Source organism: Rhinatrema bivittatum, chromosome 19 (assembly GCF_901001135.1).
Source record: "Rhinatrema bivittatum chromosome 19, aRhiBiv1.1, whole genome shotgun sequence".
NCBI lineage: Eukaryota > Metazoa > Chordata > Amphibia > Gymnophiona > Rhinatrematidae > Rhinatrema > Rhinatrema bivittatum.
In genome coordinates, this window is record NC_042633.1 from 6,578,984 (window position 1) to 6,604,312 (window position 25,329).

The 25,329-nt window shown below is 43.6% G+C and overlaps 1 protein-coding gene across 3 annotated transcripts in view; it reads right to left on the bottom strand.

The window, feature by feature from the left end:
- The window catches only part of LOC115080928 (zinc finger protein 550-like), an 83,031-nt gene that overhangs the window by 50,379 nt on the left and 7,323 nt on the right, over nt 1–25,329 (bottom strand). The window contains exons 2-5 of one of the 3 annotated variants that reach the window (XM_029585388.1): nt 21,794–21,850; nt 18,534–18,624; nt 14,323–14,466; nt 14,100–14,226 (exon numbers count right to left, since the gene is read on the bottom strand). In XM_029585388.1, the coding sequence (XP_029441248.1) occupies nt 14,100–14,226; nt 14,323–14,346 (151 nt within the window). In that variant the 5' untranslated portion in view covers nt 14,347–14,466; nt 18,534–18,624; nt 21,794–21,850. Of the gene's footprint in view, nt 1–14,099; nt 14,227–14,322; nt 14,467–18,533; nt 18,731–21,793; nt 21,851–25,329 lie in introns of those variants that run through there. The other 2 variants (XM_029585390.1, XM_029585389.1) reach the window with 2 other exon arrangements.

The following is a 25,329-nucleotide window of genomic DNA, read 5'->3' on the forward strand; positions in this document are numbered from 1 at the left end:
ATCATAGTAGTTGTGGATCCGATGCCACTAGGAGCCAATCATCGAGATATGGGAAGATCTGGATGTGTTGTTTTCTGAGGTGGGCCACCACCACTGCCATGCATTTTGTGAAACTTTGGGTGCAGCCGCTAGACAGAAGGGTAAAACCTTGTACTGATGGTGTTTTCCCTTGCATTGAAAGCACAGGTACTTCCAGGACACTGGGTGCATCAGGATGTGGGTATAAGCATCCTTCAGATCTAGGGAGCACATCCAATCATTGGGTAGAATGGATTTCAAGGATACCATCGAACTTTTCTTTGACTAGATATTTGTTGAGTTCCCGTAAGTCTAAGATGGGACGTAGACCTTCCGTCTTCTTGGGAATGAGGAAATATGGAGAATAAAACCCCTTGTTCCAGGAAGAATGGGGTATTTTTTGTATTGCTCGCTGTTGGGAGTAACTGGGTGATCTCCTGTGATAGTTGAAGGTGATCCTTCATGGTGTTGTTTGCAGAAAGTAAAGAAGGAAGGGGTGGATTGGCAGAGAAATGAAGATGGTATCCATGAAGTATAATCTCTATTACCCAGCAGTCGGATGTAATCTGCGACCAAGCTTGGGCAAAGTAGAGGAGGACCGGAAGGCTCATCTGCATACTGCTCCCAGCATCCCCCGGGAGAGGAGTCCAGAGGTCACCGCAAGCGATCCAGGGATTGAATTCCACAGCCCCAGCTTCCAGAGGCCCCACACCCTTTGCAGCAGAGGAGGACTGGAAGCGCGCGCCATTCTCAAACCCTTCCATTACTGAAGATTAATTTAGCGGTGGTTAGAGGATTGGTAAGTATAGATTTCAGAAATTTTTGGGCTTATAAAAGTTTGGTGAAAGGTGAAATTAAGGGATTTCTTCTTTAGAGTTTGTGTGTGCTTGAGGTAACAAGTAAGTCAGAGATAGTTAATTCTAGTGTCTGTCTTTCCCACCCACTCAACCCTTGATTTTTAGGCACGAGACACTTTCTCATTAAAAATCAATCAGGGTCTTATCTAAATCATACTATTGTACCAGCCCTTATTGCAAGTTTAATCATCCCCTTGTAGGACACTAGCTGATTAATTAGTAAATTCACCTGTAAATTTAAACTACTCATTCCAACTCCCTTAGTATCCTAAACTTAACTAGGAACTCAATAAAACTAAGATGAAGGCAGCAGTCCAGCAGCAAGAGGGGGGATTTCCAGTCTTTTGCATTGAGTGTCACATGTATGATTTTTTACCCGCTGGTGAGAGATTGTATATGTGCACGCGGTGCAAAGAGCTCCTGGCTCTCAGGGAACGAGTCTGATCTCTGGAGGCTAGAGTAGCAGACTTGGAGGAGCTGAGAGAGACAGAGAGGTACATTGATGAGACCTTCAGGGACATAGTAGCCAAGTCCCAAATCCTGTCCGGCAGCCCTAGTGCTGCCTTGGATCAGAAAGGTCTCCCAGTAGGAGAACATCACCCTGGTGTAGCAGGAAGTGATCCTGTAGCAAGGACCTGCTCTCCAGATGATGTAGTGTCCTCTCGCACTGAGGACAAATCTCCAAGGGCTACTGCCCAGGAGGGAAGGGTTAGGCCAGACATCATAGTTGGTGATTCGATTATTAGAAATGTAGATAGCTGGGTGGCTGGTGGACGTGAGGACCGCCTGGTAACTTGCCTGCCTGGTGCGAAGGTGGCAGACCTCACGCGTCACCGAGATAGGATTATAGACAGTGCTGGTGAGGAGCCAGCTGTCGTGGTACACGTTGGCACCAATGACATAGGAAAATGTGGGAGAGAGGTTCTGGAAGCCAAATTTAGGATTTTAGGTAGGAAGCTGAAATCCAGAACCTCCAGGGTGGCATTCTCTGAAATGCTTCCTGTTCCACGTGCAGGTCCTCAGAGGCAGGCAGAGCTCCAGAGTTTCAATGCGTGGATGAGACGATGGTACGCGGAATAGGGATTCAGCTTTTGTTATTATTTGTAAGGGTTTTGGGTGGATCCCTGGACCTGTGGCAGATGACCACGCCCATGGGGGGGGGGGGGAAGTCCCGAGAGGGGCCACAGGTCAGGCTCAGCGTAGGAGACACACACACACACACACTAGTTATTTTATTATACAGGATTGGTGAACCACCAGAGGTGGCAGTAGTGAGCTGGAAAGTAGCCCGGTTGGGCTTGTAGTCCCTCAGGCTCTGGAACAGCGATCCCACAATGGCTGTGCTATAATAGAGATCCCTGATATTGTGAGTAGTAGCAGGATATGCAGAGTTCAAGAATAGAGCCTCGTTGGTAAGGTACTCATGCAGCGGTCTCTCAGTGTGGAGCACAGGAGCTGGAGTAAAGGCAGGTCCTCAAGGAGCGAGTACCTGGTTCCAGGGAATAGCTCTGAGAGATAGAGATGGTAACTCACAGATGTTATAGGCAGCGGTGTCTTCCTGGCAGAAGTGGAGTCCAAGTAGCGAGTCCAGGAACATGGGCCCTTAAGGAACGAGTACCGGTTCCAGACTGCGACCTGAAAGATAAGAAAGAGAGAGAGGCCCCCGAGGAACGGGTACCCCAAATCGAGTAGGTCCAAAGGAGGCAGAGTTGCAAGGTACGGAGAGCGAATCCCATCCGTTAGGAAACCTTTGCTAACTCGAATAGCTAGCAATCGCGTAGGCCTTTTGTATCCTGGATGCAGGACATCAAAGGGGGACGCCCCTGAGGTTCGGGCCACTGAAGGTACTTTAAGCAGGGCTGCGCGGTGCGCACGTCTTAAGGCCGCTGAACAGCATGGCGGGAGACACGCCCAAGCCGGTCCGGGGACGCCGGCAGGCAGACGCCGCGGCAGCCAAACGTCCGTCAACCACAGGAGTCGCCAAAGAGATAAGGAGGGCGGAATGGAGAAGTTGGGCAGCAACAGTCATAACAGCTTTGAAAGGAACTGGGGAAACTTTTGGGCAAAGGGGAGACATTTCCGAAAGGATGGGCTCCACCTTAACCAGAGTGGAACCAAGCTGCTGGCATTAACTTTCAAAAAGGAGCTAGAGCAGCAGTGCATGGTTCGGAGAAATGTAGCCTTGAAGGATACTAATGAAACAGGAGAGTTAGGACATCCCAACACAGAGGTTCCATTAAAAGCAAACATAGTCCATGTGCCTATATGTAAAAAATCACCAAAGCTAATGATTTCCGAATTATCCCAAATAACTGAAAAGCAGGTTGTTAATACAAACAAAAAACACACTTTGAAATGTCTGTATGCCAATGCCAGAAGTCTAAAAAATAAGATGGGAGAGTTAGAGTGTATAGCAGTAAATGATGAGATTGACATAACTGGCATCACAGAGACTTGGTGGAAGGAGGATAACCAATGGGACAGTGCTATATCAGGGTACAAATTATAACGCAATGATAGGGAGGATCAACTTGGTCGGGGTGTGGCACTTTATGTCCAGGAGGGTATAGAGTCCAACAGGATAAAGATCATACAAGAGACTAAATGCTCAGCAGAATATAAAGGTTAACCGGTAGATGTAGTATACTTGGATTTTCAGAAGGCGTTTGACAAAGTTCCTCATGAGAGGCTTCTAGGAAAAGTAAAAAGTCATGGGATAGGTGGCGATGTCCTTTCGTGGATTGCAAACTGGCTAAAAGACAGGAAACAGAGAGTAGGATTAAATGGACAATTTTCTCAGTGGAAGGGAGTGGACAGTGGAGTGCCTCAGGGATCTGTATTGGGACTCTTACTTTTCAATATATTTATAAATGATCTGGAAAGAAATACGACGAGTGAGATAATCAAATTTGCAGATGACACAAAATTGTTCAGAGTAGTTAAATCACAAGCAGATTGTGATAAATTGCAGGAAGACCTTGTGAGACTAGAAAATTAAGCATCCAAATGGCAGATGAAATTTAATGTGGATAAGTGCAAGGTGATGCAGATAGGGAAAAATAACCCATGCTATAATTACACAATGTTGGGTTCCAAATTAGGTGCTACCACCCAAGAAAGAGATCTAGGCGTCATAGTGGATAACACATTGAAATCGTCGGTTCAGTGTGCTGCGGCAGTCAAAAAAGCAAACAGAATGTTGGGAATTATTAGAAAGGGAATGGTGAATAAAACGGAAAATGTCATAATGCCTCTGTATTGCTCCATGGTGAGACCGCACCTTGAATACTGTGTACAATTCTGGTCGTCGCATCTCAAAAAAGATATAATTGCGATGGAGAAGGTACAGAGAAGGGCTACCAAAATGATAAGGGGAATGGAACAGCTCCCCTATGAGGAAAGACTAAAGAGGTTAGGACTTTTCAGCTTGGAGAAGAGACGGCTGAGGGGGGATATGATAGAGGTCTTTAAGATCATGAGAGGTCTTGAACGAGTAGATGTGAATCGGTTATTTACACTTTCAAATAATAGAAGGACTAGGGGGCATTCCATGAAGTTAGCAAGTAGCACATTTAAGACCAATCAGAGAAAATTCTTTTTCACTCAATGCACAATAAAGCTCTGGAATTTGTTGCCAGAGGATGTGGTTAGTGCAGTTAGTGTAGCTGGGTTCAAAAAAGGTTTGGATAAGTTCTTGGAGAAGTCCATTAACTGCTATTAATCAAGTTTACTTAGGGAATAGCCACTGCTATTAATTGCATCAGTAGCATGGGATCTTCTTAGTGTTTGGGTAATTGCCAGGTTCTTGTGGCCTGGTTTGGCCTCTGTTGGAAACAGGATGCTGGGCTTGATGGACCCTTGGTCTGATCCAGCATGGCAATTTCTTATGTTCTTATGGATCCTCCCGGCGATGGTTGCAGGAGGAGAGGGTGGCCCCGCAGAGTTTAAAAAGCTGACTGAACCTTTGACGTAGTAGCAGTCGCTTGACCCTGAGTACTTTGGGTTCTAGGTCTGCCTCTTCTAGGCTGTTGCAGTTGTGAGCCTTGTTGTCTTTGTGGTTGTTGGTAGGCCGGTATGTGGTTGTTGGTAGGCCGGTATGGTTGATATGGACGAAACTGTCGTCTCATCTGGGGATAATATCGCCTGGTGTAGGAAGAGTAAGGCGGAGGATTTACTAAAGATTGTACAGCCACTGATTGTTCCTTTAAACTGTGATTCCGTTGCCTGCAGTTGATTACCGAACAGATTGTCTCCATGACATGGTAAGTTCGCCAATTTTTCGTGGTCGTCCTCCTGTATGGCACTTGCCGTGAACCATGCAATCCTGCGTGCAGCTATTGCCGATGCAGAGATACGGGAGGATGTCTCAAATAATTCATATATTGATCTCAATAGATGGCGTAAGCACTCCTCCATGTCTTGGATCGGTTGAGGGATTTCCGAGATTTCCAACGAGGTTGGCAGGAGGGTCTTGACTTGCTGGAGGCAGTCATAGAGGTATTGGACCATATAAAAACTGATGTTGTCCAATATGCACTCCTAGCATAGAAGACTGGAAAGACCTTTTTGCAAAATTGAGAATTTTATGATCCTTGCCCAGTGGTGTATTTGAGTGCAACCTTGTTTTCTTGGTCCTCTGTAACGCAGACTCAACCACGATAGACTGGTGTGGCAGTTGTGGTGTGGCGTAAAAGGGAGACTGCTTCATCTTATACTTGATGTCAATTTTCCTAGATACTGGAATTACGTTATGCGGAGTTTCCCAGGACTTCTCCAGGACGGTGTCAAGAACCTTGAGTTGGCAAACTAGTCTGTTCACTTGGGAGGTCGAATATTTTTAGGAGACCTAATGACTCTGCTCTAGGATCTGGTGTTTTCAGGTGGAGGGCTGTGCCTACCTTTTCAATAAATTTAGGGTAAGCTAAGTCCTCTGGTGGTGAGTACGGTTGTTGATGCTCCTGTTCTGGATCCATGGATATCCCATTGAGGATGTCGGTGAGGATAGCTCTGACAGTGGCTGCTGAGGTAAGCCTACTGGTAGCTCTGGCAATGGGATTGGTGGGTGAGGTGAGAGTGGTAAGGGAGTCAAAGGACGTCTCGGAGAAGAGCCCATTGAGTCTACCGGAGAGCCCTGTGGGTTACCACTTGGAGGTAGGGGAGCCTTAAAGGCTGCTTGTAGTGTAGTCAGAAATCCTGTTAGTAGAGTGGAAATCTGTCTAAGGGTCTCTTTGGCCTCCACTGGCATGTGCGGTATGTGGGCCATATCTGGTACGGTGTGCGGAACAGAGGGTTGCTGAGGAACCTGTCCCTGTCTCTCTGGTGATATATCACTATGTAATGTTTGTCTCTTAGGTCATATATGTGAACCTGATGAAACATCAGAAAGTACCTCTAGGGAGGAGGAGGATGAGCGTGAAGATACATGCAATTCCTCTTCAATGGAAGAATCCTGTGGATTTGTCTTTCTACTACCACTGGTCGAAGGTCTACGTGTTAGGAACTCTGGAGAGTCGTGCGAGAGGGAGTGAACTGGAGACCTTTCTCGTGAATTGTAATTAGAGTGTTTCCTCTTATAGGAATGTTTTCCTCCTTGCATGTCAGTGGATTTGGATAAATGTCTAGTTTTCCCTGGGCATTTGCGTGACAAAAGACCTGCTTTGGGGTATGTGAGTGTATTGGTTGGTCCGTCCACATCTATTGTATCATTGTTCGTGAACGCGTTGGTTTCTGTGGTAGAATCGGCACCGGATGCGTCGGCATCAACTAACTTTGTTGGCTCCGCTGGAGTCGAAGCTGGCGTCGAAGTCGGTTTCTGCGCCGAAGCTAAATATTGTATCGGCGCCGATACGTGCGCCGGCTCTGAAGGCTTCACCAGCATCGATGCCTGCGTCGATCGTTGCGTCTGGGTCGGAAGCTGTTTCCGGTGGCCTGAATGAGTATGCGACGCATGATGCATCTGCTTCGATGTGGGCGCCGTACTCGACGCATGCCTCGATGTTTTTGAGGCCTTGCGTTCCGTATGAGTATTCACTTTCTCGGCCTTCTCTCTACTCGAGCCCGAGGAGGTAGGCCCCATCGACGTCGCTCTTTGAGCTCTTGCCGGATGATGAGTCGCCGGGCCCAGCAACGAGTGTGCCTCGGGGGAGGGGGGGGAGCGTAGGATCCACTAGCCAGCCGTTTCTGTCGGTCCTTTGGCGCCGAGCTCTTGGAGACATCTTCCCACAATGTTTGCAGGTATTTTGTATGTGGTCTGGTCCCAGACACACATAACATGCCTCATGACCGTCTGTGAGCGACAATTTTGCCGCAGGCACACGGTTTGAATCCCAATGGCCTGGGCTTCTTATGCACTGTGGTGATTTCCATTTTATTCTATTTAAGAGATTTTCTTGAGGAGAGATCTGAAGCTTCGCGTACGCTCCCGCGCGCAGAAAAAACAGATTGAGGAGAAGCTGTTTTTCCAGCGCGGGAACCCTCGCGAAAGTGCACAGAGCAAAGCTCTGTGTTACAGCTTTGAGAAGCTCCGCCTCCTGGGCCACAACGGACAGCCCAAGACAGCATGGCTGATTCAGCCCTGCTATCGACGGGAAAACCCAGGAGTCTGGACTGATCCGGGTACGTACTGGGAAAGAGTATGTTTAAAAAAATGAATACGACAAGGAAAGTGGTGCATAAAAGAAAATTATTCCTTACCTGCTAATTTTCGTTCTTGTAGTACCACGGATCAGTCCAGACAGTGGGTTATGTCCCCCTTCCAGCAGATAGAGTCAGAGAAAAACTCGAAGGGCGCCCTTATATAAGCAGGTGCACCCTCTGCGTCCCTCCAGTATTCAGAATATCAAAGCATAAAAAGAAAGGCTTGGATGGATCAAGTAAACCCAGAAAATTGAACAATTATAAAACCGGTATAACATACTAATTCTGATAACAATAAAACTTGCAAAAAGAACCATTGACCCGACACATTAGTATCCGGAAAATGTACACACAACAGCTGAGAGACCATCCCAACCCCATAGTCTTAAGGAGGGCATCTGGACTGATCCGTGGTACTACAGGAACGAAAATTAGCAGGTAAGGAATAATTTTCTTTTCCCTGTACGTACCCAGATCAGTCCAGACAGTGGGATGTACCAAAGCTTCCCTACGTAGGGCGGGCACCGGATAGCCCTGCTAAAATGACGTGAGTGCCAAAGGAGCCAAATCCCGGTGATGGAAAATGCAAGCGATAGTGCCAAGAAAAGGTGTGCAGCCATTTTCACGTAGCTGCCCGGCAAATCTCCTGCGGAGATACCGCCTGACTCTCGGCTGAGGAGGCGGCTTGAGCCTGGAGTGAATGAGCCTTGATCCCCGCTGGAGGTTGCCGACTAGTTCCCATGTACGCTGAGGAGATTGCTTCTTTTAATCAGCGAGCAATGGAAGTCTTAGAAGCCTTGCTGCCCTTTCTTGGGACCACTCCAAAGGACGAAGAGATGGTCCGATAAGCGGATGTCGTTAGTCACCTCCAAATAGCGAATAAGAACGCGTTTGACATCAAGGCGGCGGAGCTCCCTGGAGTCCTCATTCGAGAAGGATGGAAGTTCTACCGATTGATTCACATGAAACGCCGAGACCACTTTTGGTAGAAAACATGGAACTGTGGTCAAGGACACCCCAGAATCCGTGAAGCGGAGATAGGGCTCCCTGCACGAGAGAGCCTGAAGTTCCGAGATCCTGCAGGCGGAGGTAATGGAGACCAGGAAGACTGTCTTGAGCGTCAAATCTTTAAGGGTAGCACTGTTCAGCGGTTTGAAGGGAGGACCAGCCAGAACCCGGAGTACCAAATTGAGGCTCCAAGAGGGGTATAGAGCGTGGACCGGAGGCTTCACGTGCTTAACCCCCTTCAAAAAACAAACTGTGTCAGGATGAGACGACAAAGGAGCCCCGTCCAGATGTTGGATGAGAGAGCCAAGGGCTGCCACCTGGACTCGCAGAGAATTGTAGGCCAATCCTTTCTCCAGACCCCGCTGAAGAAAGGAAAGAATTTGGGTTATTGAAGCGCGACGTGACGATATGTTGATGGACTCACACTAGGCCTCAAACACCTTCCATACCTGGACATAGAAGAGGGAAGTACAAGTCTTCCTGGCCTTGAGGAGGGTTGAAATAACATCCTCTTGGTAACCTCGTCTTAACCTGCGCCTCTCAAAAGCCAGGCCGCAAGACAGAAGCGATCTGCCCTGTCGAAAAATACTGGCCCCTGACATAGGAGGTTCGGTAGATGTCCCAAGGGAAGAGGAACGTCCACTTTGAGGTTGATTAAGTCTGCAAACCACGGTCTTCGTGGCCATTCGGGCGCTACAAAGATGACGGGCCCCTGGTGGATTTCTATTCTATTTCCCACCAGGGGCCAGGGCGGGAACACGTAGTGCAGGAGATGTTGCGGCCATGGAAGGACCAGGGCATCCACTTCTTCTGCGCCGTGCTCCCTTCTCCAACTGAAGAAGCATGGAGCCTTCACATTCCGCTGAGTCGCCATTAGGTCCATGTGGGGAGTTCCCCACCAGTGAAAGTGGAGTACCACTGCATCCTCGGAGAGTTCCCACTCTCCGGGATCTATATGCTGTCTGCTTAAGAAATTTGCTTGGACATCGTCCACCCCCACTATGTGGGACGCCGCTAGGCGGGAGAGGTGAAGCTCCGTCCATGCCATCAGCTTGTCCGCTTCCAGCGAGACATGATGGCTCCTCGTTCCCCCCTGCCGATTGATGTACGTTACAGTGGCTGCGTTGTCCGAGAGTATCCTTACGGCTGATGATTAACTAGGGGGAGGAAACACTTCAATGCGAGACAGACTGCTCTGGTTTTCAGTCGATTTATCGGCCATGTCGCCTGCATTGACGTCTACTGCCCCTGTGCCGAGTGCGTTTGACATACAGCCCCCCAGCCAGAGAGGCTGGCATCCGTGGTGATGATCACCAACTGAGGGACCTCCAAGTCCACTCCCTTCAACAAGTGATCCAGGCTAAGCCACCAGCACAGGTTGTCCTTGGCAAGATCCAACAGGGGCAGAAGGGCTTGAAACTCCTGCAACACCGGCTTCCAGCGTGAGAGTAGAGCTCTCTGCAAAGGTCACATATGCGCAAAAGCCCAAGGAACCAAATAGATAGTGGAAGCCATAGAGCCCAGAACCTGGAGATAGTCCCATGCTGTGGGGATCGGGAAAGATGAGGGACCGGGCCCGGTCCGGGCGAAGAAACACCTTGCCCACGCTGGTATTGAAGTGTGCTCCCAAGAAGTCGAGCGACTGAGAGGGAGTGAGGCTGCTCTTGGCGAAATTGACGATCCATCCAAGGGAGTGGAGAAGCCGTAGGACTTTTTCGACGGCCTGTTGACACAGGTCCCTGGTCTTTGCTCGAATGAGCCAGTCGTCCAGATAGGGGTGCACAAGAATTCCCTCCATTCAAAGGCTACCGCCACTACCACCATGACCTTGGTGAAAGTACGAGGAGCAATCGCTAAGCCGAAGGGTAGCGCCTGAAACTGGAAATGCTGGCAGAGTATTTTGAAGCGCAGAAAATGCTGGTGCTCCTTGAAGATCGGAATGTGGAGATAAGCCTCCATCAAGTCCAAGGAAGCTAGGAACTCCCTGGGGTGAACTGCCGCAATGACGGACCGCAACGTTTCCATTCGAAAGCGAGGGACCTTGAGGGCTCTGTTGACCATTTTGAGATCGAGGATTGGACGGAAGGATCCTTCCTTTTTGGGGACTATGAAGTACACTGAATAATGGCCTGACCCCTGTTCCGCCGGAGACACCGGAAGGATGGCTTCCAGGGCCAGGAGTCGGTCGAGCGTCTGACGTACGATGAGCTACTTCTGCACTGGGCCGCACGGTGAAAAGAGAAACCTGTCCCTTAGGGGCCGAGAAACATAGAAATGAAGGCAGAAGAAGACCAAATGGCCCATCTAGTCTGCCCAGCAAGCTTCACACATATTTTCTCTCATACTTATCTGTTTCTCTTAGCTCTTGGTTCTATTTCCCTTCCACCCCCACCTTTAATGTAGAGAGCAGTGATGGAGCTGCATCCAAGTGAAATATCTAGCTTGATTCGTTAGGGGTAGTAGCCGCCGCAATAAGCAAGCTGCACCCATGCTTATTTGTTTTACCCAGACTATGTTATTAGCCCTTATTGGTTGTTTTTCTTCTCCCCTGCCGTTGAAGCAGGGAGCTATGCTGGATATGCGTGACGTATAAGTCTTCTCCCATGCCGTTGAAGCAGAGAGCCATGCTGGATGTGCATCGAAAGTGAAGTATCAGGCACATTTGGTTTGGGGTAGTAACCGCCGTAACAAGCCAGCTACTCCCCGCTTTGTGAGTGCGAACCCTCTTTTCTTCTCCCCTGCCGTTGAAGCAGAGAGCTCTGCTGGATGTGTGAAGTATCAGTTTTTCTTCTCCCCTGCCGTTGAATCAGAGAACTTTGCTGTATATGCATTGAAAGTGAAGTATCAGGCTTATTTGATTTGGGGTAGTAACCGCCGTAACAAGCCAGCTACTCCCCTCTTTGTGAGTGTGAATCCTTTTTTCCACATTTCCTCTTGCTGTTGAAGCTTAGAGCGATGTTGGAGTCACCGTAAGCCTGTGTATGTTTATTTAATAAGGGTATTGACTCCAGGCAGTAGCCATCATTCTGGCGAGTCACCCACTCTTCATTGGCAGCCTCTTGACTTTATGGATCCACAGTGTTTATCCCACGCCCCTTTGAAGTCCTTCACAGTTCTGGTCTTCACCACATCCTCCGGAAGGGCATTCCAGGCATCCACCACCCTCTCCGTGAAGAAATACTTCCTGACATTGGTTCTGAATCTTCCTCCCTGGAGCTTCAAATCGTGACCCCTGGTTCTGCTGATTTTTTTCCTTCGGAAAAGGTTTGTCGTTGTCTTTTGATCATTAACACCTTTCAAGTATCTGAAAGTCTGTATCATATCACCTCTGCTCCTCCTTTCCTCCAGGGTGTACATATTTAGATTCTTCAATCTCTCCTCGTACGTCATCCGATGAAGATCCTCCACCTTCCTGGTCGCCCTTCTCTGTACCGCCTCCATCTTGTCTTTGTATTTTTGAAGGTACGGTCTCCAGAACTGAACACAGTACTCCAGGTGAGGCCTCACCAAGGACCTGTACAAGGGAATAATCACTTCCCTTTTCTTACTCGATATTCCTCTCTCTATGCAGCCCAGCATTCTTCTGGCTTTAGCTATTGCCTTGTCGCATTGTTTCGCCGACTTCAGATCATTAGACACCATCATAAAGCATAGCCGTGCTTTAGAATATCCAGGACCCAGTGATCTGAGGTAATTTTGACCCACTCCTCGTAGAAGAGGTGAGACATCCCCCTATCCTAGGCGTCGAGGCGTGGGTTAGCACACCTTCATTGGGAAGACTTGGATGGGCCTCCTTGGGAGGTGTTATCCCGAGTTGGTCTTTGGCCCCGAAAGGAATGAGACCAAGACTGGGAACGAGCCGAGGGCGGCCTCTGAGAGACCGGCCTGGACTGACGAAAACGTCATTGACCCCTGAAACGGCTCCTGGTGGAGCTGAAAGTCCTGGAGCTTCTCGGACGATCCTCAGGCAACTTATGCACCTTATTCTCTCCAGGTCCTCTCCAAAAAGTAATTTTCCTTTGAAAGGTAGGGATCCCAGCTGATTTTTAGATGAAGAATCCGCCGACCAATTCCGAAGCCAAAGAAGGCGTCTGGCCGAGACCGCTGAAACCATTGACCTGGCCAGAACCCGAGGTGGTTGTATAGAGCATCCGCCCCATAAGCTATGACTGATTCCAGACGCGCCGCCTGTTTCGCTTCCTCTGGAGGCAGGTCTTGCGCACTGAACAGTTGTTGAAACCATCTGAGACCTACACGCTGCATGAGTGAGCTACAGACAGTGGCTCTGACCCCCAGGGCGGATACCTCAAAAATCCTTTTTTTTTTTTGAGGTATACCTCAAGCTTTCGGTCTTGGAGATCCCGGAGAGCAGCTCCACCCGTGACCGGGATTGTCGTCCGTTTAGTGAGCGCCAAAACTAATGTGTCCACTTTGGGTACCTTGAGGAGCTCCAGGTACTCTTCAGGGAGGGTTTAGAGTTTGTCCATTGCTCTGCCCACTCTGAGTGTAGCGTCAGGGGCATCCCATTCACTGGACAACAACTGGAGAAGCATCTCGTGGAAAGGAAAGGTTCTTGCTGGCGGGCACAGCCCTGCCAGGACGAGATCCCCCTTCTTAGCCGTAACACTGGTGCCAGGGGCGTCCTCAGGCACAACAATATCCAATTCCCTCAGAACATGGGGGATTAGGGGGTCCAATTCCTCCCTTTGAAAGAGGTGAAGGACCCTAGGGTCATCCCCTTCTACCTGCAAGTGCGAGGTCTGGTCATCCAAATCAGGATCAGATAATGAAGACAGAGGATCCTGAGGTGCAGGAGCAGGAACAATTGGCTGAAGGACCAGCCGGACCCTGGAAGACCCCGGGGTAGCCCCAGACCCCGTGCCATCCCTGGGCTGATCCAATCTGCTGACTTTGGCAGGAGGCGGTCCAGGAGCTGGCTCTTGCTGCTGCTCCAAGCGAGCCAGGTAAGCATTGTGAAGGAGGAGAACAAAGTCCATTGAAAACAGGCCTCTCTGCTAGTGCTGCCCCGAGGAAAAATGGCTTCTCAGGGCAGCGTGTCGTTGGAGAAAGGGGGAGTGGTTGGACCTCCAACTATCACCCTGAAGAATGAGAAAAATATTAAATTCTGTGAAGAAAAATAAGACAGAACTTACCCTGAACACACTACAAGGTTAAATATGGGGACAGTTCTGCCTGCAAGTTTCATAGTGCTGAGGCACTGAGAACTCCGAGTAACTGCTTACACTTTTTTTTTCTTTTATATTAAACTTGATCCATCGAAGAGAAAAACAAAGCCAAAGAGAAAGTAGAAAACTAATGTTCTATCTGTAGCAAAGAGAAGAGGGGGAAACCGCAGGTTATACCACTCTCATCTGCTGGAGTCAGAGGAATACTGGAGGGACGCAGACGGTGCACCTGCTTATATAAGGGTGCCTTCGAGTTTTTCTCTGACTCCCATCTGCTGGAAGGGGGACATAACCCACTGTCTGGCCTGATCCAGGTACGTACAGGGAATGTCTTGATCCAAAAGTAAATAAAATTGAAGTTGAAAAGTGAAAAAGAAGAGGTTACATTCTTTACCTAATGAGATTAGGACACCATGAATCTCCTTCATAACATCCCTGTACAGCTTTTTCTGCCAGTTGTCCAGAAGGTGCCACTCCTCCTGGGAGAAATAAACAGCCACATCGTTGAAGGTCACCGAGGCCTTTAATAAAACAGAGAAAGAGATGCTGCACGGTGAGTCCCACCAGCCTTCACTCTAGCCTTTCACAGAGCATCTGTTGGGGAGGAAACGTCATACCTGATAGGACACACAAGCGGCCATCTTCCCAATGGGTGTCCTAGACTCCAACTCTTGTGCCTTCACGTTACCTTGGAAGATGAAGCCTGGTGTGGGAAGAACTGAGGAAAGATGAGACGTCTGGCCTCCCACCTCGGCAGATGCCTGAACAGAAAGGAAACAGGAGAGTAAAATCTATAACATTATTTTAGGCTGGTCGCTTCCCTCTCTACTCTCTGAACCCAGTAAGGGGAAGAAAGTGCAGGGCACGTACAAAGTCACTGATCAGTGGTGTGTGCAGAAGAGAATTACAACTGTGCTAGACCAATTGTCCAGTAACATGGTAGAGATCTCAAAATCTATCACTTCTTGGACTCAACAGGGTTCCCTGTGGAGGCAATGTATACATCATAAAGTCAGCCTAATTTATTTTTATTTATATTGCACTCTACGGCACTTCAAAGCAGATTAGATTTGAGTTCTGTTGGTATTTCCCTATCCCCGGGGAGTTTACAATCTAGGGGGCCGATGCAATGAAGCGCGCCCAGTCTAGTACACAGGTTTGCACGCGTTTTGGACGCACTAGACTAGCACCCAATGCAGTGAGGGGTACAGCGCATCTAGAATGCATACCCTAACAACTGCTTAGCCAATAGCAGCCATCACATGTAAATTCCATGTAGATGAGGCTATTAGCTATTATCTCCTGATGCAGAAAATCCCCTGGCAGCCAATACACACTTAACATGGAAAGCTCAACTCCAGCCCCAGAGCTGGCATTAAAGTCATTCGGCAAGTGAAGGGCTCATGGCAACAGCTGCCTCTGGCAGTTCCTTGGCGCCAGTGGCTGCTGCTGGCTCTGGCCATGATGTGTGGGGCTCACTTCGCAAATGTAACAGCAGCAGCAGCCCTGCCCCACGCCACCTCTCCTGCAGGGAGTAGGAGAGGTGAAAAGACTGGCAGCAATAGTAATAACTGTCCAGATTGGAACATCGAGGTCCTCGCCACGACTCAACTTGACCCAGTGGAGCCACCATGAGAGACTGGACTGCACACGCTCTGGGAGAGGGAGAGGTCGCTGATAATGCTCAGACATTGGGTCCCGGCAAGACAGTAAGGCTGACTGCAGAGGCCTCATGTGAGAAAAAGCACAGGGTACCAACTCCAAGGTAGAAGCCCTAGACCCGAGCACTAGTAAATAAATCCCAGACTCTGGGAACCCACCTGACTAACAAATCCCAAACATGAGCCTGAAGCTTGGCAATGCACTGCTTGGTAATTTTATTTTTTTTATTTAAAAACTCTTCTATACCGCTGTTAAGTTAGTTCACCATCACAACGGTTTACAAAAAGGCACAAAAAAAGAAATTAAAGTTAATTGGTATAGATAACAAATTATACAAGTGCCATCATTGAACAGTAACACTTTCGATAAGAGAACTGTGTGTTTAATTAAAGCTTATATGTTGGTTGAAAAACTGCTATACAGTTCAAATCTAACGTTAATACTCTAGTATGCAATTGGAGATAGTAAAGAAAAAAAACAAAACTGATTACTGGGTGCTTACTTAGCTTTTGTTTGTTTTCCTCCTTCTCTTTATAAAAAGCCAGGTTTTTAGACTTGTTTTGAATAGTTTCAAATTTCTCTGCAGTCTTATTTCTAGTGGCATGGAGTTCCACAGTACGGGTCCAGCCAGCGACAGGGCTCTCTCTCTTGCCTGAGTGAGGCGCGCTGATTTAACAGATGGAACAGTCAGTAGTGTCTTATTAGCTGATCTCAGATTTCTATGTGGTACATGTACGCAAAGTGCAGTGTTAAGCCAGTCCGCCTTTTCATCATGGATTAGTTTATGAATTATACAAAGTGCTTTGTATTGTATTCTTTGTTCAAAAGGTAGCCAGTGTAGTTCAGCAAGTGTTCCTGTGATGTGGTCTCTCTTCTTTTTGCCTGTCAAAATTCTGGCAGCGGAATTTTGCAGTATTTGGAGCGGTCTAATGGTAACTTGAGGTAATCCTAATAGCAGGGAGTTACAGTAGTCTGTGCTTGCGAATATCATTGCTTGTAAAACTGTGCGGAAATTAGCCAGTGTTAGTAGGGGTTTCAGTTTTCTAAGGACCATTAATTTGGTGTAACTTTCCTTTAATTTCTGTGAAATGTGTTGTTTCATGTTTAGTTCAGGGTCAATTATTACCCCTTGATTCCGTACTTTTATTGCTAAATCCACCATTTGATTATTTTTGATTGCTATTGTAGATTGGATAGGGTGTATATTATTTTTTCGTTCCAGGTGTAAGAATTCTGTTTTATCAATGTTTATCACTAGTTCCATTTGGTTTAGTAGCTGTTTGATTATTTCAAGATACATATTGGCCAGTTTCATTGTTTTTTCAATTGTGTTTACGATGGGTAACAGTAGTTGTATGTAGTCTGCGTATATGTAGTGTGTGATTCCGAGTCCCGCGAGTAGGTGGCATACTGGAAGTAAGAAAATATTAAAGAGTGTTGCAGACAGGGCCGATCCTTGTGGGAGTCCTATTTGTAGCTTAACTTTTTTATGATAAGGAGTTTTTGATTTGTACTTGGAAAAATCTATTGCTTAAATATGACTCAAACCAGGTTATTGTTTTGTTATTGAGTCCTATTTCTTTTATTCTATTGATTAGTATTTTATGGTTCATGGTGTCAAATGCTGCTGAGAGATCCAATAGAACCAGAATGTAGTGTGTTCCCGTGTCGCAGCCTCTTAAGATATTGTCCGACAGTGCTAGTAATAATGTTTCAGTACTGTAATGTTTGCGGAAACCATGTTGTGCAGGATATAGTATGTTATTACTTTCTAGGTGATCTGTTAGATGTTTTTGGACTGTTTTTTTTTCTATTAGTTTGGCTATTAGAGGTAAGGTCAAAACTGGTCTATAGTTTCTCAGATTTAGGGGGTCAAGGTTCTTTTTCTTAATGGTTGGTTTGATTATGGCCCCTTTCAGTATATCGGTCATTGATCCTTCTTCTAGGGAAAGGTTAATGATTTTAGTTAGCGTTGGAGTTATTGTGTTGGCTAATTTTTTTAAAATTCTATTATGGGTATGGTGGCAATTGAGTGAGGAGCAGGGTTCAGCTTCTTTATCAATGTTTGATATCGCCTCAAACTCTGACCATATATTATTGACGTCCCTTGTGGGCAGCTTACGGTAATCTCTTGTTTGGTTGTATTAGGGATTTTTGTTCTTAAGTTTTCAATTTTATCTTGAAAGAACTACTTCGTTGCACTGATTCTCCTGTAAGGTCTGATGATTGTTTGTATTGTCGCTGGTGAGGTCTTTGACTATGTTAAACAGAGTTCTGGCATTATTTGCAAACTTTTCTATTTTTGAGCTGAAATATTTCTTTTTGGTCTCTAGGATTACTTTTTTTGTAGTAGGCCAGTTGTTTTCTGTATTTTGTTAAATTCTTGGTTGTTTTATTTCTTTTCCATTCTTTCTAAGGATCCGCTTCACTTCTTTGATTTGTTCGTTATGCCATGGGTTTATTTGTTTTGGTTCTTTAATGCGAACATTTTTTTAGGGGGTTTATTTTGTTTGCCAATTTTGTGATTCTGTTTATCCAGGCGGTCGTTGCAGAGTGGCTATTTGTGTAATTGAAGTGTGTTAGTTCTTCGTGTAATTTGTCTTTTAGTATATCTGTGTTAAAGGGAGGGCAGTATTTGAATTCAACTGGTTCCATACTCTGTTTCTTTAATGGCCCTGTGTGTTTGATCTGAGATTTAATGAGGAAGTGGTCTGACCATGGGATTTGTGTGTAGTCTGTTTTTATGTTTTCTAGTAGGTTACTGTTAATGAATGTCAGGTCTAATGAGTGAAAAGAAATAGATGCCTGTAGTCTTAAAACAATCCTTTATTGCAGTGGAGACACAAGGGTAGCCCGACTCTGGCCGAGTTTCGCCGTTTCAAAACGGCTGCCTCAGGGGCTAAAAACATAAATAAAAGCTTTGAGAATAAGAATAAAATAATATAAATGACATCATCAATAATTGTATAGTTATTTGAATCAATCAATCACATTTTAGTGAATCAGTCATTTAAAAGTTAGATAAAAAAGCCAAGGTGACATATAGAGGATAAATACACTAAAAAGATGGATTTGTAACAAACCAAGTGAATTTGTACATAGCCTCACGGTAGAATAAATTGCATAAAAACAAAATCCAGAATATTGATAAAAACATCAACATTACCTTACAATAATCTTCTTGAATTCATTAGTTATATATCGACTATGAATATAGTGTGATCATATAAAGAGCTGTATGATCTCTTATGTTGCGTCTGTAATGGTGCAGAAAAAAGATGACAATATCACATGATGTATTATACATTAAAGTTGAACATTAATCAAGATATTGTGAACATTAACTGTACATATCAATGTATCTCTGTTAATATAAATAAATATATCACTTAATGTTATGTGTGGTTAAGCTGTACTCTAATAAAATTATTGTTATAATATGTCTTACTGATGTATTTATATAAAATATTGAGCTTAAAAACTATAAAGGTGAAACAAATTAAGAAACTATGGGAATAAAAATAATTGTTTAGAATATCTGTGCTATGTGAAGATCTGTGATGTATGTGTGTGTGGACATTATAAAATAGTGTATGATAAAAATATTAATTAAGACGAATATGGATGAAAAAAGCAATACAAACTGGGGAGAACAACTCCTCATACATGTGTGAATACAACAAATGCACATCCCTATAATATAAAAACTTTTAAGACATGATTGCTTTGCTGATGGAGTCTGATCATAAAAAAACATATGAAATGAATAATGAAATAAAACCATTACATTCCTTTTTTATAGACCCCTAAAGAAAAATTGTGATCTTAGTAAACAATGTTCAAACATGCTAAATATAAGGGCTTAAAAATTCATGCCAAAATACTTAAAATTTAAAAATTAGAAAAGTGAATGCATAAATAATGATGAGCGTGTCGATTTGAATTACTGACCAATGTGCATGAAAGGGGGTTGATGCATAAAGGTGTTAAGATTACAGTCAGTGTTGACTATACGTCGTGAATATTTCATTGTGTAGCCTTCCAAACGCTACAGTACCCAAAAAAATTTTTTTTAAAAGACCACACATATGCTAACATATATAGTTCATTAAACTAACCACTAACCACTAACCACTAACCACTCCTCAACCCTCAATCAACTACACTCAGTTAGAAGAACTTGACACAACTTCATCCATTGAGATCCAAGGAATTCTTAGGAAAATGAAACCTTCCTCTCACCCTTCAGATCACATCCCAGCCAAACTACTACTATCAATTCCAGAATCTATCTCCAAAACCTTGGCAGATATCATAAATTGCTCCCTTACACAAGGATTCTACCCTGACAACCTCAAACTTGCCTCACTCAAACCCCTGCTCAAAAAACCAAATCTCGACCCAAACGATTCTAACAACTTTAGACCGATAGCCAACCTCCCATTCATAGCCAAGATAATGGAAAAATTGGTAAACTCACGACTCTCAAACTACATTGAAGATAATAACCTTCTAGTCCCATCACAATACGGATTCCGTAAAACTTTAAGCACAGAAGCCCTCCTCATCTCTATGACTGACCACATCATCCTAGGCTTAGACAAAGGACAAGCCTTCCTTCTGATACTACTCGACCTTTCGTCTGCATTTGATACGGTTAATCACTCCCTTCTCATCAACCAACTAACAGCCATAGGTATCTCAGGCACTGCCCTATCATGGTTCAGAACCTTCCTCAGCAACAGAGGATATAAGGTTAAGATTCATAATAAAGAATCCTCTCTTCACCCCGCGTCAGTAGGAGTCCCTCAGGGCTCATCCCTATCTCCTACCTTGTTCAACATTTATCTGTTACCCTTATGTAAACTTCTCACCGACCTCAAGCTCAAACACTTCCTCTATGCAGACGATATCCAGGTCTTGATCCCCATCGAAGAGTCACTCGCAAAAACTCTGTCTCACTGGGAAACCTGCCTCCAAAATATCAAACAGCTTCTCACAAGTCTCAACCTGATACTAAATTCATCAAAAACGGAACTTCTACTCATCACACCAGAAAACAGCTCCCTCACACTCACCCATCCTACCGTACCAAATACTACACAAGTAAGAGACCTAGGAGTTCTAATTGACAATCACCTAAAACTGAAAGCCAACATCAACAAAACCACCAGAGACTGCTTTTATAAGCTCCAAGTGTTGAAAAGAATACGACCTCTCTTCCACACACATGACTTTAGAACGATTCTACAATCAATCATTTTCGCAAAGCTGGACTATTGTAACACCATCATGCTAGGTCTCCCCGCATCACACACCAAACCATTGCAAATGGTCCAAAATGCCTCCGCCCGTATACTCACTAACACCAGGAGAAGAGAACACATAACCCCTATCCTGATGGACCTTCATTGGCTGCCCATACACTTCAGAATAATCTACAAGGCCATTCTCACCATTTTCAAAAACATCCATCAATTAGCTCCAATCGATCTCCATATCCCCCTCCGATTACTCCACTCTACAAGACCGACAAGAGATGCTTACAAAGGTTCACTTCAAGTACCTCCAGCCAAAACTACCAGACACATCACGCTTAGAGATCGGGCATTCTCCACAGCCGGTCCAACTTTATGGAACTCCATTCCCCCGGAACTTAGAATGGAACCCAGCATCTCAACATTCAAGAAAAAACTCAAGACGTGGCTGTTCACGCAGGCATTTCCCAACTCCAACATTATTTAATCTCCCATCAATCAACACGCTTCGCTAGTAATAACGTTAATAAATGTTATTTATTCAATGCTATCTATACTTATATATAATTATCTGATCTTCATTTTCCTTCTCACTCCAAGTTATTGATTTCCTTGTTATATGTAACTGCTTTTTCTGCACTATTGTTCAAATTGTAAAGTTTTATTATTATTACACCCCTGTTTCTTGTGAACCAGCATGATGGGACTATCGTCCTGAATGTTGGTATATAAAAAAACTTAAATAAATAAATAAATAAATGTAGTGAAAGATACATTGTAAGACCTTTTTAAAAAAACGCGGTGCTGTAAGTGTATTAAAAGCCATATAAAAGTAAAATGTCAATATCAAACTGAACCACCGTGATGAGTAAAGGTATATATTGATATTACTTTCTTTCAAAACAGCTCTCCGATGAACAATATACATATGTGCACCAAATGAAATAACTAATAGAAAGTGTTGTGACTGATATCTTGAAATAGTTTGATATCATGTTGTGCAGATTGCAAACGGCAGGAGGGCTACTGATGTAGCGATCAGAGTGCAAAAGAAACAATGTTAGAAGTGCTCAGGAAAGTGTTTGATAAAGGAATGGAAACAAACAATGCTATTTAACATACTGAAAGGTTAAACAGAGCAAACAGGACATCAAAGGAGTGAATTTACCTTGAAGCATTCGCGATAGCAGAACTCCACTAGCAAAGGCAAACATGGACGGCAGTGCTGTGCAGGAAATGTTTATAATCAGATTTGGCGCCAAATTACAGCTGTCAATCATTGACGAAAATATTTAGTGAACCCAAAAAAATAAAAATTAATAATGTATTGTGTATAAAAAAGATGAAACAACAAGTTCATAATGTGTAATGTGAAAAACTGTTTGTAAAGATTAAAAACTCAAAAAAGGGATTGAACTGTCAATCATCTGAGGGGGCGTGTCAAAACAAAAAAAAGGAGAAAATGGAAATAAAAACATTGTGGACAAGAGGCAGTGTAATAAATGTATTGGAGTGAAATAGTGTATATTTTATTAAAAAATAAAAAATAAAAATTCGTGATGTGTGTGTGTGGGTGCTATAAAGGTAGCTATTGACTGAAAGGACGTGTGTATGTGCCAAAAGTGTCAAGGCATTGCATTGTTTAAGTGAACTTGGAAATATGTTTCTACTTGTGGCTAAGCAATAAACCATAAAAAGGGTTAATATGTGAAGAGTGAGTTCGAAATTTAACTCATATCCCACACATCAAAGTATTAAAAAATAATTGGTAGAAAAAAATTTTTTAAACAAATTATTGTGAAGAATATTTGCTAAAATTATGATATGTGCATTGTCTTCGTGTTTCTGCAATCACCAGGAAATGTAATATATTATTTGATAAAATCAAATGTACATCTAAGAGCAATAAAAATGAATATATATCAAGTATCTATTAAAGTTATCAAACAATAAAATCACTGTAAGAAATATTATAAAAAGTATGCAGTAATAAATAATTATGATGGATAAATACATAAAAACCGTGAGGTAAAAAATCTATCATAAAAGGGTGTTACCATGTGGCGAAACTAATATTGGAAAATCTTATAAATACACAGAATAATCTATTTCAGCATTAAGTCCATTAGGATGGAGAGTATCAAGTTCATATATGAATTTCTGTTCCTGTCTTAGCAATAACTGGTCTAAATTGCCTCCTCTCCAATTTAAAACTGGTTTCTGAAGTACACAAAATTTATAATCAGCAAATTTGTGTTTGTATTCAATAGAATGTGCCACTAAGGGTTTGGACAGAACATTACGTGTGATAGCACTTTTATGCTCTATAATCCTTTTGTTCAGTTCTCTAATAGTCTTCCCTATGTAAAACTTATTGCACGGACAGATGACAATATATACTACTCCTCTGCTCTTACAATTGGTGAAAGAAGTGAGCTTGATAGTTCTCTGTTGTTTCGGTATCAGTAAATGGTCTGTTTTAAGATTCACTGTGCAGACTGAACAAGAGCCGCATGGGCGATGTCCTGCTGGTCTTTTATCTTGAATTGGAGCACATGGTAAGGCTGAAGGGGCCAGCATATCTTTTAAATTTCTATCCCGTTTATTGGCTATTAGTAACCCTTTATCTTTAAATGTGGCTAATACCTGAACAATTGGCCAAAATTTCTTCAAAATGCAAATGATACTGTGTGAAAAATGTGTGTAGGTGAGTGGACAAACCATACGGTCTATAGGAGCTCTATTCTTTTTGGTCAGTAAATCTTTTCTTTTTTGTTTTGCTGCTTTCATATATCCGTCTTCTATATATTTTATAGGATATTCTTTTTCTAAAAATCTTGTTTTCATCTCTTTTGATCTTTGATGGAAAATAGAATCGTCTGCACATATTCTCTTTAACCTTAAGAATTGTGAATACGGTAGATTCCTGATTAATGACTTATTGTGGCAACTCTTGTAATGCAATATTTTGTTCGTATCCGTGGGTTTTCTATATAGATCTGTAAGGAACAACCCATTGGTGAAACTGACTTGAATATCCAAAAATGAAATCGAGCTGTTGTTATAGTTCATTGTAAATCTCAAATTTTGATCTAAGGAATTGAGCCAAGTGAAAAATGTTTTAAGTGTGTCCACATCACCCTTCCAAATTAAAAAGACGTCATCTATGTATCTCTTCCATAGAATGACATTTTCTTTAAATTCATGCTCAATTAAATAATCGTGTTCAAATTTAGCAACATACAGGTTGGCAATAGAGGGCGCCATCGTAGAACCCATGGCCACACCTTTGATTTGCTGAAAAATTTTTTTCTTGAACCTAAAAAAGTTTCTTGTGAGAGCTATCTCTGTTATTCGTATTAAAAAATCGTCAGGTATTCTTCTGTGTATCAAACGTATTTCTAATTCCTTAGTAACAATATCTAAGGCCGCTTGCTGCGGGATATTAGTGTATAAGGCCTCTATATCAAGTGTCACCAACAATATTTCACCTGTTAATGATGTGAATGTTTCCAAAATATTGATAAAATGTGATGAGTCACGTATATAAGAAGGTGTCTCTGTTACCTTTACTTTAAGAAATTGATCTATGAAGGTAGAGAGGGGTTCTAGTAACGAGCCAATTGCAGAAACTATTGGCCTGCCAGGAGGGTCTGAAAGCGATTTGTGTATTTTGGGTAATACATACAGAGTAGGCATAATAGGGTTATCAACTGTTAGAAATCTTAATTCTTTATTTGTTAAAAAGCCTCTGTCACGTGCCTGGGAAAGTAAGGAGTCAATCTCATTTTTTATGCTAGCGGTAGGATTATTGTCTAATTTAAGATAACATGTACTATCTGAAAGTTGCCGCTCAATTTCACCTACATATTTCACTGTATCCATAACCACTATTGCTCCTCCCTTATCTGCAGGTTTAATCACAATTTTATCATCTTTCCTCAATTCTTGTATTGCTTCTCTTTCTTTTTTTGTAATATTATAAAATTTCTTTGTTCCACCATCTTCAAGTTTGCCTATCTCTTGTAGAATCAATGTTTCATATGTCTGTATGACCGGATTCACCACTCCTGGCGGGATCCATGTACTGGATTTGTGCACGATTGACATATCTGCATTGGAACGTTGTTGATTAGAAAAGAAATCCGCAATTTTTAACTTCCTTATAAATTTGTAAAGTTCTATTCTGGTGCGGAATGAATTATATGAAGGAGTAGGGATAAAGGAGAAACCTTTGTTTAATAATTTAACTTCATCTGTGCTCAGAATCCTTGATGAAAGGTTAACAATCCTGTCTTTACTCAATATAAAATTATCTGTAGTTGTTTTTCTTAATCCTAATTCCAATCTCTCCGATCTTGTTGTGCTTGGTAATGGTTGCTGTAACTCGGTCTCCTTCCTCTCCCCCTCCCTCTCCATTCTCCTCTTCCCCTGAAAAAAGAAGTTGATGGTTTGGGAATAATTTCTTCTCTATCTGAATCACGTCTCCAGAATTTACCTATCTCATTGAGTCGTGTGTGTGGTCTATCTTTGTCAACAGTTGTAAAAAGCGGAGAAGACGGATCAATATCTGTTTCATTATTACTGCGTACTCTTTTTGCATTCCTATCTACATTTGGACTGGCTGGTAATCTTTTGTCATTCCTGTCTTCTCTTACATTAGTTTTTTCTTTTCCATTTCTGGTATTATCATTCCTTTTATAT